Source organism: Argentina silus (genome assembly GCF_951799395.1).
Source record: "Argentina silus genome assembly, chromosome: 14".
Taxonomy (NCBI): domain Eukaryota; kingdom Metazoa; phylum Chordata; class Actinopteri; order Argentiniformes; family Argentinidae; genus Argentina; species Argentina silus.
This window is the reverse complement of record NC_139668.1, coordinates 851,472-866,884: the sequence shown is the minus strand read 5'-3', so window position 1 is coordinate 866,884 and position 15,413 is coordinate 851,472. Positions and strand designations below refer to the sequence as shown.

At 43.4% G+C, this 15,413-nt stretch overlaps 1 protein-coding gene across 1 annotated transcript; it reads right to left on the bottom strand.

Moving 5' to 3' along the window:
• Positions 1 to 7,418, bottom strand: LOC310815608 (proton-coupled zinc antiporter SLC30A8-like; the record flags this gene model as incomplete). Its single annotated transcript, XM_083685456.1, has 8 exons — positions 1 to 146; positions 536 to 670; positions 891 to 996; positions 4,789 to 5,095; positions 5,488 to 5,641; positions 5,903 to 6,049; positions 6,264 to 6,424; positions 7,345 to 7,418. The coding sequence occupies 8 exons, from the start codon at positions 7,416 to 7,418 to the stop codon at positions 1 to 3; spliced, it is 1,230 nt and encodes a 409-aa protein (XP_083541582.1).
• Between the last annotated feature and the right edge of the window lie 7,995 nt (positions 7,419 to 15,413).

Here is a 15,413-nt window from a genome sequence, read left to right as displayed (position 1 = left end):
CTACATTTTGGGGTCCTTGCACAGGGTACACTCAGGCTTCTGGTCAGCCTGCTGCTCCAGTTGGATGGTGACTGAGTGGAAGCTGTAGGTGGTGAAGCAGGCTTGGGTCATCTCTCTAAGGACCGATTGGGGATCCACAGAATCATCTGTGGAGGAAGAAAGTCAACTGATATTCAGAGGATGACACTGGCTGAGTTTGACAGATATGAGACAGAGTCACAAAAGCACCCAAGTAAGTTTAAAGTCTTGAGTCAGCCTCAGTAGAAAAGGTTTAAAAAAGGTTAGAAAAGTTAAAATCACAAATCAGAACAGTCTAGTCAGGTCAAGTCAAGTAGGTGATTTGAAAACATTACAACTGTTTTGACCAAGTTGCATGTCATAATGCTTTAAGTCCAAGTTAAAGTTGAGTTTAAGTTCATCACATGTTTGTGCCGTGAACACAATCACTACAGCACAACCCCAGCAAACATGAGGTTGAGATTCACAAGGCTAAAACACAGACATAACAGCAGCAGTTTTGAACAGCCACTCTCACCTATGGCCACGTGTGCTGACAGCATGGCCTGGTTCATAGTCAGGGCCCATATATGGAGGTTATGGATGGCTTTCACTCCCTTTACTGCCAGAAGCCGCTCCCTCACCTCACTGTATTTAACTCCAGCTGGGGTACCTGAGTGGAGAATGTAGGGAGGAAGACAGATGAGGAGAGCAGAGAGAATGAGAGAGAAGGAGTTATGGCAAATAGAAATAAAGAGAGATGGAAATAGTGAGAGTGAGAGGTTATGTAACTTATGTACCCGATGTGCTACAATTATCAAGGCTAAATACAAAAATCTTGCATCAGTGAATGAAAGGAGAAGAGCAGTAATGAAAGAACAAAGTGACAGAACCTTCCATCAGGACCACCAGGATGTCCCTCATAATGGTGATGGTGGTGCCCAGGACAAAGACGGAAAACAGGAACGTACAGATGGGATCAGCTATCTTATATTCCGGCTGGAGGAAACAAGAAAGAGAGAGCAAGGACATTGTGATTATGTTATCTTAAAGGGACACTTCACAGATTTTTTACCTCAAAATCGTTGTCCAGATCACCTTACGAACATGTGGGAATGTGAAAACGGCTTCCAAATGCATTCTGTAGATCAACAGCTAGGTATCGCTAATTTGAGGAGTTTACCCTGAGTGACGTATTTGGGGATAATTATCATGGTTTTGAAAACTACAAGAAGCTTTAGGGAGGAGTGAGGTACTAAATTGTTCCTGAATTAGCTATTAGCACCGTATATATTGCCCAGTTTTGTAATTCATCATGAAAGCGTGACAGCAGTATGTGGTGTCCAGCCCATGAAGATCAGAAAGGTTTTTCAGACACACAGGAAGTGTACTCAAAAGGCTACACATGTTTAATTCAACATTAAGTCAAAGTAAACAGGATGAAATGACAGTGAAAAAGTGGATGAAAGCTTTGAAGAAGTGGTAAAAAACGGATTAAGGATTATAGAAAAGTGAGAAGGATTGACAGATTAAGAATAAAGAAATGTATTTATTCCTCAGTAAATTTCATTACATGATAAAGCAGACTCTACACACAAGTAGTCACATGACCAACTAACACAAGTTAACATTACGTTATATCTGACTCCAAAAGATATTTCATGATTAGTAATGATTTGCTCATCTCTGTGTGACAGACACTCAATCATATCACATCCTAGATTCCATTAAGAATGCCCAATATGCTATTACCATGCTTTTAAATTAAGAGTTCACACATGGTCCAATACCTGATATGATAACTCCTCGTGTCCACGTGTTGTTAACTATGCATGTGAACATTAGACATTAATGGTGAACTCTATGTGATAACCTGGTCACGATTATGTTGTGCTGTTTTAACAGAACCTTTATCTAGTGCACAACATCACATTAATGCACCAAGGAAGAATGAGAATAGAGTATCAACAAATTAAGCAATTTAATAGTTTCAAAGAAACAACAATAAACAAACTCTAGTAAACAAATGGAAGTTTAAGCATAATTCTAACGCTATATGTGTCAAGGACAACACAGTAGACCAGTGCACATAGGTCTACCCCGAGAAACTTAAATAATGAATGCTCTGTATCTCCTTAAATATCTTCCAAACAATAGAACATAGGTGGGCCTGTTGGCCTATACTATATACATTACAATAGCAAAGGAATTGGCAAGACTCGATATTCTCAGGACGTCCACCAGGCAAGCTCATTCAACTGTAAATAGGTGTTCCGGGCTGAATGAGGGGGGCATTGATCACCATTCACAATGGAAGATCAGACGATCACGGTCTTGTGAGGAATCCTCACTCCTGCTGCTTCCTCTACTGGCCACCAGTGGCCACCAGCGACTCCTCATTGTTTCCCTTAATTCACCTTATTTAGTTAATTGGCTACACCTGTGTCTAGTTATATGACCAGCATATAAGCCTGGCTCAATTGTTAATTTGTGTTCAGTCCTTCACCATTGTATGTACTGTATCACCTGAGTTTCCTAGTAAAGTGCCTGCATTTTCGATTATTCTAAACCTTGAATCCTGAGTTATTGCTGCACTTGGGTCCACACCACTCCACCTCATTACAGCAGGACTGAACCAAACATGGACCCTGCAGACTTGGACCATGTACGCGCCGCTCTAGCAGAAATGGACCAAGTACGCGCTGCTCTCACTATCCAAGGAGCCATGGTCGGTAGGCATGAACAACTCCTACTACCTCCTACAAGTAATTAAAAACATGAAACCTCTCACCATGACCATCCAGCAGATCCACGGAATGTTACAATTGCAATCCGAGTGGGTGCCGGGGGTTTCTGACCCAATGCTTCCTCACTTAATTAAAGTCGGCCATGTTTCCGAATGATCGCACTAAAGTGGCATATATCATTTCAGTACTCACTGGTAGAGCTCTCTCTTGGGCCACAGCAGTTTGGGAGCAGCAAACTATCACCTCTAACTATCACCTCTTCACCAGGGAGATGAGAAAGGTCTTCGACCATCCTGCCAACAGCCTTCTCCATCACTGCCAAGGCTCACACAGTGTGGTGGACCATCGAGTTTCGCAGTCTCGCCGCTGATAGTGGATGGAACCCTGAGGCCCTTATCACTGCTTTTCGCTACGGTTTTACGGAGGAGATTAGGGATTACCTGGCTACCCAAGAGACAGTTTATGATTTTGACGCCTTTGTGGATAATCGCATACGGGAGAGACGTCGAGAGCGCCGGTATACAGCTCCTGCTCCGTCATCACCCAAGCGCAAACGAGTCTTCCCGAGCCCCCCTTGGTCTACGGTCAAGGGACCAATGCAGTTGGGGAGAACCTGACTCACTCAGCAAGAATAGGATTTTAGGATGAGGGAGAGACGTTGCCTCTACTTTGGAGGACCAGACCACTTTCGCTCTTCCTGTCCTGAGCTGTCGGGAAGGCTGGACCCACCCAGGAGGGGGGGACCTATAGTGAGTCCTATCATTACAGCAGCTATCATCTCTCCGGGGTCTGCCAGGTCCGGTGTACTGTTGGCAGCCTCCATCTCCTGGGAGAACCATCCTCTTGAGGCATTCATAGATTCTGGAGCGGCTGGCAACTTTATGGACATCGGCTTGGCCAAACTTCAAGATGGCCTAGCTAGTCTTGACCATCCTGTCACCGTTGCTGCCCTTGACGGTAGACCTCTGGGTTCTGGACAGGTTCGCCACCTCACCATCCCCCTCCGTCTATGTGTGGGAGGCCAGCACCAAGAGACCATCCAGCGCCACCTCATCCAATCTCCTGAGTTTCCGGTGATTCTTGGCTGCCTGTGACTGGCCTGTCACAACCCCCACATCGACTGGTCCCTCAGTGCTGTTATAGGATGGGGCCCCATCTGTCATGCTACCTGCCTCAGCATCCAGCTCCAGCCCGTGCCCCAAACCGGCTTCCAGCTCCAGCCCGTGCCCCAGACTGGCTTCCAGCTCCAGCCCGTGCCCCAGACCGGCTTCCAGCTCCAGCCCGTGCCCCAGACCGGCTTCCAGCTCCAGCCCGTGCCCCAGACCGGCTTCCAGCTCCAGCCCGTGCCCCAGACCGACTTCCAGCTCCAGCCCATGCCCCAGACCAGCTTCCAGCCTGTGCCCCAGACCAGCTTCCAGTCCCAGCCTGTGTCCCAGACCAACTACCAGCCTGCTACGAAGCTGCCGTCTCCTCCACCCCAGGCGCCCCGGGTGAACACCAGGTGCCTTTCTTAGAGGAAGGGGTACTGTGAGGAATCCTCATTAGTCCTGCTGCTTCCTCTAGTAGCCGCCAGAAACTCCTCACTGTTTCCCTTAATTTAGTTAATTGGCTACACCTGTGTCTAGTCTGACCAGCATATAACCCTAACTCAATTGTTACTTTGTGTTCAGTCCTCAGCCTTCACCGTTGTATGTATCTGTATTGCCTGAGTTTCCTAGTAAAGTACTTATGTTTTGGATTATTGCAAACCTTGAATATCTGCGTTATTTCTGTACTTTTGGTCCACACCACTCCACCCCGTTACATGTCTTTGTCACAGCCACATTTAAATACATTTAAATTACATGGCTGGCGCCACCAAATCTGTGTCCAACAACGTAGCAAAACTAGGAAGTGTGTGTGTGTGTAGCAGAGAGCAGCTATCTTAGTGTTTGCAGACATGCTACATGTGTACAAATACTAACATCATCTCTCTTATCTACCAACTTTAACTCTGATATTCACTACAAGCCCCACCCCTTTTTTACCCCAGTTGACTGCTGACCTTGAAGAAGATGATGACAGCGCTGACCAGGACAGAGATGCTCTGCAGCAGGTCTCCCAACACATGGACAAAGGCAGCCCGCACGCTAGCGTTGGCCTGGGACTGCCCCCCTGACCCCCGACCCTCCGCCCTGTGTTGCTCTACATCACTGTCTCCATACACACCATGGCCATGGTTGCCATGCGAGTTGCTGTTGTGGCTGTGGCCGTCACCCGCCTGGTGGCTGTGACCATGCCCATCACCTGCCTTGTGGCTGAGGCCCCCGTGACTGTGTCCATGCCCAGACTGGTGCAAGGTGACTGCCATTCTGCACAAAGGCAATTCAGAGAGAGCAAATTGATGTTACAAACATAAATGCAAGGGTGGATATGTTGACAGTTTAAAGGGTAATGTCATATGCACTTGCAACAGTTGATTAGGTTGATTTAGTTTATAATACTGTATGTCATCTAGCCCTAATAGTAGGTTGGACATTAATTTTCTACCTCACACTCATACAGTATATCAATCCCACATTTATATCATATTGAAGTATAGGACTAAACTTGCCCTTTTAAGTAGATATGTGGACAGTGGAACATGATGTTAAACAGCTTGGTCATCATCAGTTTGTCATAGATGGCAAAAGCTACATTAAATGGTAGCAGCCTTTTTGCTGTTGGTCAACAAATGGGTTCAGAGTGGGGTGTGTTTACTCACATGATGTTAGCCAGCACTGCACAGCCTGAGGTGATGAGCATGATGGTGCCATCGATGGTGTAGTCATCATTGATGACACGCTCCACAGCCAGGTAGACTAGGACACCTGTCACCAGCCAGATGGTGAACACTGAGAGGAGGGCACCCAAGATCTCTGGTGGAGAGAGCCAGAGAGGGGGCACAGGAGGGGAGGAGAAAGCCAGAGAGGGGGCACAGGAGGGGAAGATAGAAAGATGACACAATGTTTTAATCTCGGACTCTAGAGAAGGTACAGTAGAGGGGTCAAAAAGCATATAAGCATATATATATAGCATATATAGGGTTGGGACAACATTATTACAGTGAAGAAGTATAGGAACTCATGTACAATAAGGCTCATGTTGAAAACTAAGAATGAGGATGAGGTTGATCTTACCTGCACGGTGCCAGCCGTAGTTGAGTGTGTGTGTGGCAGGTCTAGAGGACAGCCACAGAGAGCACAGACTGATGAGGAAGCTGGTGAAGTCTACAAGCAGGTGGGCAGCATCCGTCATCACTGCCAGACTCCCTGCGAAGTAACCACCTACATAGAGAGAAACAAAAAAAGAGATAGAAAGAAGTGTGTGTGTGTGAGAGAGAGAGAGCGAGAGAGAGAGGGGAAGTGATACAGACAAAAATACAATTGTAGATCTGAGGGAATAAATTAAGACTTTTAACAGGACAATTAATTGACAGATATTTGATGGGAGACAAATCATGGCATTATTCTCAAAACTGGGCATAATTGATCCCCTCACCTAGGATCTCTCCGACCATGAAGACCAGACAGACAGCAGAGACCACGTAGAGCCTCTTCCTTGCCTGCTGCTTCTCCCGTTCCCTGTCCTCCTGTGTCCTGTTGTTGTCATGGCAGTGCTTGATGTTACTGTCCTTCTGTGTTGCCTCCTCTGTGGACATGCTGTAGCAGAGAGAAACAAAACAAAGCTAGAACAGAGACTAGTTCAGAGTGATTGTTCTAACAGAAATGCAGGAGTTCATTTGTGTCATGTAATATTTATTTGGCAAATAAGTTAATTATCTACCAGACATGGGTATGTTTACATTCCGTATGAGGTGTCTGAGGTAATGTCAGTTTAGCGGTGAGAAGCTGAAGGCAGAACCTGTTCTGGAGCAATGAGTATGTGAGCAATGTGCTTTGTAGAATGACAAATATATTGTATTATATTTCAGGGTTTTGGTATACTATCTCAGCACTGAGGTGGTGGAGGGAGTAGCACGTGAGGCCAGTAGATGCAACCTAGGGGCACTATAGGAGTTTGAAGACAGAGAGACGCTCAAGGGTCACAACACATTTGATTAATTAATTCTGATAAAATCTATCAAATGATTCATATGACCTTATGATATTAATGAATTGAACTGAGACAGCATTATCAAAGTTGCCCAAATAAAAGGAAAATAGCATCCATTATAAGATCCATTAATTGCTTGCAGTATGTAGTTAAGAGTGCACCGCCCCCACCCCTCCAAGTTTGCGCACCGCTAATACCACCAGACCTTCTAGATTCGTGTGTTAAACATATTGTGTAATGCCGAGGAATGAGACAAGGCTGAGCGTGAGCAAAAAGATGGACTTATGCTGTCCATAAAGCAGAAGTTAAACAGACAAAATCAATAGCCTATAACCTACAATTAAATATTCTTTACTTCTGCCTGAACCTCAGATGTAGCCTTTAAGTGAAATCTCTAGGCTATGAAAAAGGAAACAAATCCGTATTTTCTTAAATTTGAATTAAATCAAAAATGTATGGAGCAGCCTAAAAACAAGACAGTTAAACAATAAGTGCGTCAGTAAATTAAATGTTTAGACTACTTTACCTTCCCATGGTGATGGTGTACGTCCCTGCTTTCTCAGTCACCAGATGAGCTTTTTCCGGATCCTTTCTGAACATGATTGTGTTTCGGAGTCGAGTATTAAGCATATATTTGATTTAAAAGTGTATCCCCTACTAATAATGATATGGAAGTAAATTAGATGACTGATTAAAAAGTCTGTTAGAATGACAAAGATTAATGTCAAATAATTATTTTCGGTGTCGGCCTAATCATCTTCAAAATTGATTCTCACCGCACCTTCAAAATATTGTGAGTACCCTTGGGGTATTTGAAGTCTTGTGACTGCACCGTGTGCAGATTTGAAGCCGCTTGCTCCACCTTGGCAAACATGGGCTTTTCATTAAGGGAGAGGTTTAAGGTTTTGATAAGAGATGCACTGTTTGAACGGGTAAGATACACCCCTTAACCCAAATAAAAGAATGTAACAGGATATTGACGAGGATGGATATATTGTAGTTTTAGGCTACCGAGAACCAATTCCACTTAACAATGTCATATGCATCACCAGTTTGACAGTTAAGGGTTAGGCTGGATTTAAATAGAAAAGGGTAAAACGTGACATTTGTATTATGCTATGAAATGTAAACTCATTGTCTCAAATCATTTACGCTGTTCAGCCAAAACTTTTGACGCGGTTACGATCATTTACCAGAAGGTGGCGATAAAACTCCCCAAATCTCTGCTCAAGAGCCCCATTAATAGCGCAGTGTTCCTCACACGGTAGCCCTATGATGCAGCCTCATGGGTTAATTAATTACATCACAACCCCGGCTTCCCACAGAGGTTTTTCCGACCCGCGTGCCAAGGCCAATTGCTTTCTACAGTTACTCCCGCTAAGCTAAAGTACACCTAATACAATAACGAACCATAAATACAAACGAATATTAATTAAATTGCATTCAAAAACATCCATTAAATAGACATACTCATACTTCTGATTATTGTGCAATATCAAAACCCGGAAATGAAATTGACGCTACCCGAGTAGGTATTCAGCCCGAGTCGGATTTCCTGTCACACCGGGCTTCAACAGGGCTTACTCCAGGCCTATTCGGTGCTTAAAGAGCATTTTTACGTTTTAAAATAGAACGGTGCTGTGTGCAATGGTGCTGTGTGTAAAATGTCAATATATTTTATTTTTTAGATTACTAGAACAGAAATATTGAGTACATTTTACTACTGAGTAAGTCAAGCCACCATAACCCCCCTCAAAATGCTGTAGTGAAAGGTAGACAAGTGAAAACTGCAGAGTCGTTGTTGAAATTAATCTATTTATAGCACAGCGCTCGTCATGAAAGATGGTACATTTTTATTTTTGTGATTGTGGTGGTTGCTTGAACTTGTCTATCTAGACACAGTCCATTTTGCCAGAGCAAGAAAAGTCTGCAAGTCTTCTAAAATGCAGGTTTAGAAGACAGGACTTTCCTGCATCCTGTGCAGCCCAAATAATGTCATGTGTGATCCACATTTAACTGATAGTGACTCTTTACTAAATATGTTTGTAAAACTAAACTAGAAAAAGAAGAAGAAAGGTTGTGGGTTTGCAGAGTCTTATTTTGGTAGTAGAAAAAAGCTTAAAGATGGTTTGGACGATAGATAGATAGATAGATAGATTGATTTGCTGGGTAGTTGAAAGAAAGTGAGAGTCTTATTTTAGTAGAGGGTACAGTTAAAGATGGCTAGATTGGTTTGGTTGGGTGGATAGATGAATGGTTGGTTGGTTGGATGGATGAATTGAAATGTTGGTAGTAGAAAAAGATGATAGATACTGGAGATCGATAGATAGGAGTAGGTTATATAGATAGATACTGTAGATAGATAGACAGATGAACTTAGATAGATGGATAGGTGAGAGAAGGATAGAAACTGGTTTAGTTGGATGGATGGATGAATGGATAGATGAAAGAGAGGATGGATAGATTAGAGAGGGGAGGTATAGATAGAATGTATCATAGGAACCCAATGATCCTCATAGAAACCCATGTTTGTTCATGTAACTTAAAAAGGCTTAAAGTTTAAAAAGTCTAAAAACTCTGAATGGAAGTTATTTAAGTGGAGTCAGTCTACATATTTTCAAATGTAATTGAGGTGTCAAGCTTAAAATATGAAAAAGTGTAGTTGTAGTTGGTCACCAGGTTTGCACACATCTCAGGAGGGATTTTGGTCCACTCCTCTTTACAGATCCTCTCCAAATCCTGAAGGTTTCAAGGCTTTTGCTTGGCAACTCGAAGCATCAGCTCCCTCCACAAATTTTCTATAGGATTAAGGTCTGGAGACTAGCTAGGCCACTCCATGACCTTAGTGTGCTTCTTCTTGAGCCACTCCTTTGTTGCCTTGGCCGTATGTTTTGGGTCATTGTCATGCTGGAAGACCCATCCACGACCCATCCTCAGTGCTCTGGCTGAGCGAAGGAGGTTCTCGTCCAAGATCTTACGGTACATGGCCCCGTCCATTGGCCCCTCAATGCAGTGAAGTCGTCCTGTACCCTTAGCAGAGAAACAACCCCAAAGCATAATGTTTCCACCTCCATGTTTGACAGTGGGGATGGTGTTCTTGGGATTGTAGCATATGCCAAAGAGTTCAATTTTGGTCTCATCTGACCACATCACCTTCTCCCAAGCCTTCTCTGAATCAATTAGGTGTTCATTGGCAAACTTCAGATGGGCCTGTACATGTGCCTTCTTGAGCAGGGGGACCTTGCGGGCACTGCAGGATTTCAATCCGTTACGGTGTAGTGTGTTACCAATGGTTTTCTTGGTGACTGTGGTCCCAGCTGCCTTGAGATCATTACCAAGCATCTCCCGTGTAGTTCTGGGCTGATCCCTCACCCTTCTCATGATCATCCTTACCCCACGAGGCAAGACCTTGCATGGAGCTCCAGGCCGAGTGCGATTGATGGTTATTTAGTATTTCTTTCATTTTCTAATAATTGCACCAACAGTTGTCTCCTTCTCACCAAGCTTCTTACTGATGGTCTTGTAGCCCATTCCAGCCTTGTGCAGGTCTACAACTCTTACCCTGATGTCCTTTGAATGTTCTTTGGTTCTTTGGCCCTCCTGAGATGTGTGCAAACCTGGTGACCAACTATAAGAAACGTCTGACTTCTGTGCTTGCCAGCAAGGGTTTCTCCACCAAGTACTAAGTCATGTTTTGCTTGGGGATCAAATACTTATTTCCTTCGATCAAATGCAAATGAATTTATAACTTTATATAATGTGTTTTTTCTGGACTTCTTTGTTGATATTCTGTCTCTATTTGTTAAACTAAAAGTACCATAAAAATTATAGACCGCTCATTTCTTTGTAATCGGGCAAACTAACAAAATCAGCAGGGGATCAAATAATTATTTCCCCCACTGTATATCGAGCATGGCACAAAGGATTGTTCAGTCAGTATTTTGCAGTCCACCAATTATGCCTGTTTTGGTGTCATTCGCTTATAGTCTAAGACAGTGGTTCTCAACCGGTGGGGCGCGCCCCCCAGGGGGGGCGCAGACACCCTCCCGGGGGGGCGCGAGTAGACTACAGGATGGGCGGGGAAAAAAACTAAAAAATCACGGACTCACTGGCTATTAGTAGACCTACAAAGGAGATGCAACAGATTCCCCCCATGTCAAAATGCAAGTGGTTGGACTATTATAACACACAAACAAATCAACCACACAGTTTCATTTCAAATCTACCAATACAGGGGGTAGTATTTTGAGCCTGTGACGCGACGTCACGTAAGTGCTACTATATAAGCGTCCGCACACGCGTCGTAGCTCCATTCACTCTAGTCTAGTCTCTTGCCAAGTTCGCTTGTGCCAGCTCTCGCTAGTCTATCTGTTATCAATCTCGATATCGATTTACTTAGACCTATACTTCAAAACCCAAACAGTCTTTTTAAAGACTAACCCCACAAACAGTCTTTTTAAAGATTATCCCCATCTCAGCCCTAGCCAGTAATTTTTTAACTGCTAGGCGTGCACTTAGCTAACTAGCTAGCAACTTTTTCACCGTGTTGCAACACAACTATACGACCCACGCGACTAAGACACACACACACTCACCCACTCACTCACTCACAAAGGACTACAATTGTTAAGTCTTAAAATAAAATCTGTATTGCCTGCAAAATCATTATTGTGTACTGTTATTAAAGATCGTGCCTAAGTCCCAACTGATTAGCCCCCGATACTAGTCTCTCAACATAGCCACACACACGCACACATTGTTACATCATAGCCTAAACTTTATTGAAAACACAACTAATCCACGTCCAAATTATTTCAAAACCAAACAAAAATGGAGAGATTTCTAGTGAGGACCAACAAGGCAACCGACGCACCACCAGCTGCAAAAAAGCTTCGAAGGTACGATAAAGCATACCTGCAGTTTGGGTTTACAGTCACGGCTGATCTGAGACCTCAGTGTGTCGTGTGTGCCGAGGTGCTGGCAAACGACAGCATGAAGCCCTGCAAACTAAAAAGGCACCTCGAAACAAAGCATGCTGGCATTAAGGATAAACCGGCTGAATATTTTAAAAGAAAGCTTGATGGCCTCCATCAGCAACAGGCAACCATTTCAATGCACAGCACTGTGTCTAAACAGTGTTTGGAGGCATCGTATGCAGTGGCCAAAAGAATAGGTAAACTGGATAAACCGCATACAATTGCCGAGACTCTCATTTTGCCGGCCGCGCAAGACATGTGCAGAATAATGATAGGAGATAGTGCAGCAGCCAAACTCGGTACAGTACCACTGTCCAATGACACAGTCGCTAGGAGAATTTCAGACATGTCTAATGATATCAGAGAGCAACTGATAGAGTTCATAAAAAAGAGTCCTTACTACGCGCTGCAGCTGGACGAATCCACTGATATTGCTGGGCAGGCCCAGCTCCTCACCTATGTCAGGTGTCTGCGGGACAAGGCAATTGAGGAGGATGTCCTGTTTTGCCGGCCTCTTCAGTCGCACACTACAGGAGAAGCCATCTTCAATGTCCTCGATATATTTATCCATGAAAATGGTTTGGCTTGGGACCGATGCGTTGGCCTATGCACGGATGGTGCGCGGGCAATGACGGGCCGTGAGCGTGGCCTAGCTGCTCGCGTTCAGCAAGTAGCTCCACTTGTGAAATGGACACATTGCATGGTCCATCGCGAAGCACTAGCTGCTAAAAAAATGCCGGTTCTCTTTGACTCTGTGCTGAACCAATCCGTGAAAATCACGGCCGCTAAACTCTCGCTTGTTTGGGGTCCTCTGCCACGAGATGGGGTCAGGGCACGAACAGCTGCTTCTGCACACTGAAGTTCGCTGGCTCTCCAGGGGGCGGGTGTTACAGCGGTTGTATGAGCTGCGAGAGGAGGTGAAGTGGTTTTTGACAGAAATCAAATCAGATCTGGCGAAGCATCTGGATGACACTATGTGGCTTGCGTCTTTGTCCTATTTGGTCGATACATTTGACCGCTTGAATGACCTCAACCTGTCTTTGCAAGGCCGCGAAAATATTTTGCTCCTCGCAGACAGAGTGGACGCCTTCACACAAAAACTTGACCTCTGGCGTGGCCGCATCAGTCGAGGGAACTGCGACATGTTCCCCAGCCTTGCAGACTTTATCACTGATGCAGGCATGTCACACGATTTCTCCTCTCTATTTCAATCAGCGTCTGAGCACCTGTCAGCAATGAGAAAACAATTTGCGACGTACTTTAAAGAGGATTATCGCTCTTTTGCGTGGGTTCGAGATCCATTTGTGTGCACAGCAAACGAGCTGTCAATTGATATGCAGGAACAGCTTATTGAGCTGAAGAGTGACAGTAGGCTGAAGGAACTCTTTACCTCCTGCCCTCTTTCGTCATTCTGGGCAGCATTGATGCAGGAATACCCTCAACTCTGTGACGTCGCCTTGAAGATTCTCCTCCCTTTCGCGTCGACATATTTGTGTGAGGCAGGATTCTCAAAAATTACTGCACTCAAAACGAAATACCGCAGTCGTGCACAAATCGAGGATGATTTGAGGCTATGTTTATCAGACATTGCGCCAAGAATTGAGGATCTTTGCAAGGCAAAGCAGGCTCAGGTCTCACATTAACATCGCCTACCTGCAAGCTTCTGTAAAAAATGCAGATGATATGCCTACTAATAGGCCTAGTAATAATAACAATAATAAAGCATAAATTCATATCAGAGGTCTGGTGCCAATTCCCAATTATAGCAATAGCCTAGTAATGATAATAGGCCTACTGATGATGATAATGATAATGATGATAATAATAATAATAATAATAATAACAACAATAAAGCATGTAACCTCATATAATTATATAGCAATAGCCTAGTAATGATAATAGGCCTACCTACCGCTACTGATGATGATGATGATAATAATAATAATAATAATAATAATAGTGTGGGCCTAACAATAATAGCCTAGCCTAGGGCTATCTATCTATCTATCTATCTATGCAAGGTGGTGTAGTGGGGGTGGCGCCGGGAGGAGGGGGGGCCCCAACTGCAATGAACCAGCTTTAGGGGGGCCCAGCTTGCAAAAGGTTGAGAACCCCTGGTCTAAGAGATTATTATCTGAGCAATGTGGTACCCTAAACAGTTATGGAAAGGTCTGACACAGGAGAATGAAGCCATGTAGTCAAAATATAGATGTAAACCCCACAGTTGGCACAAATATAAGCTTAAATGCATACTTTAATATTAAAGGAAGTTGGAAGTTTCTTGGAAATCTGCCATCGCAGCGAAATTCTGTTTGATGTTCCGGATAACCACATCCTCCCTAATAATAATATAACCCTTGAAATCTAGTGTCGGACATTAGTTGTTGTGTTTCTGCGTGTGTGCATGATTCAAAGAGGCAGCCACCAAAGGCAAAAATCGGTGAGTCCACTGCCCTTGAACACCCCTGGCAGTAACAACATGTTTATATGCAAACCGAGTGTCGGTAGGACACTCCATTTTAGAAAGCGCTTTTTCCGGACCAAAATAGCGTTCATAAATGAAATATTTCTTGCAAGGGATCTCATTCCCTGATCGCTACTGATTAAACATAGTCATTACAACCATTAGGGAGCTTGAATGTTACATACTGGACCTTTAAATACTTTATATTATCATTGACAGCTTATAACTCCAATGTTGTTCAAAATGTATCAATAAATTAAAATGCACAGACTTCACCAATTTATTTATTTGAAAAAGCATAATGTTCAATGAGTGGGTACAGTGTACATGTTGATATGACCAGGGTTCAGTTTTCTTAGCATAGCTCAACCATTATTTGTCTTGGACTAGAAGAAACAAGACCAAGACCAGTTGATAGCTGATTATAATCAAACAAAATGTCTAAACACCGCTAGCATCGCATTTTTAACATTTTGTTTATATACAATTATTGAGATTTTAGGCTATCAAGTAATGTGGGAAGGGGGGGGGGGGGGGGTTTCAACAGAGTCTGTTTTATTATCAAACATGGCTTTTGTGTAGAGGAGAACCAGGTGAATTGATAGTTGACGGGGTATTTTGAACACTGCAAAAACAGATTTTTAAGAAAGAAAAAAAAGCCCTTTTTCTAGAAAATTTGTCCTATTTTTAGTCTAATAAGAAGAAAAATCTTGCCAAGCATTTTTCACATAAGAAAAATAGTCTTATTTTGAGAAAATATATCTAACTTTTTCTTAATAAGATTTACCAGCTAATATCAAGCTCAATTTAACTAGTAACAAGGTATGGACATATTTTGCAAATTATCCCAGCAAAGGAACAAGATTATTTTCCTTATTTTAAGATTGAGACCACTTGCACAACTTCTCAATTTAAGAATATTTCATTGGGACATAGACCATATCCTTGTGAGTAAAGCTGTAATACGGAGTGAAATCTACAAGGTTATCGACCGATATCAGTTCAGTTGCTTGTGCCAAGTTTGGGATCTCTATTTGATATGCCATATAATGTCTATTATAACAAATGGTGTTGTACTGTATGAACTCAAAACAAAACAATGATGAATTAATCACATAGATATGTTTTAAAAGTCCATATTCTGGCAGATCAGAA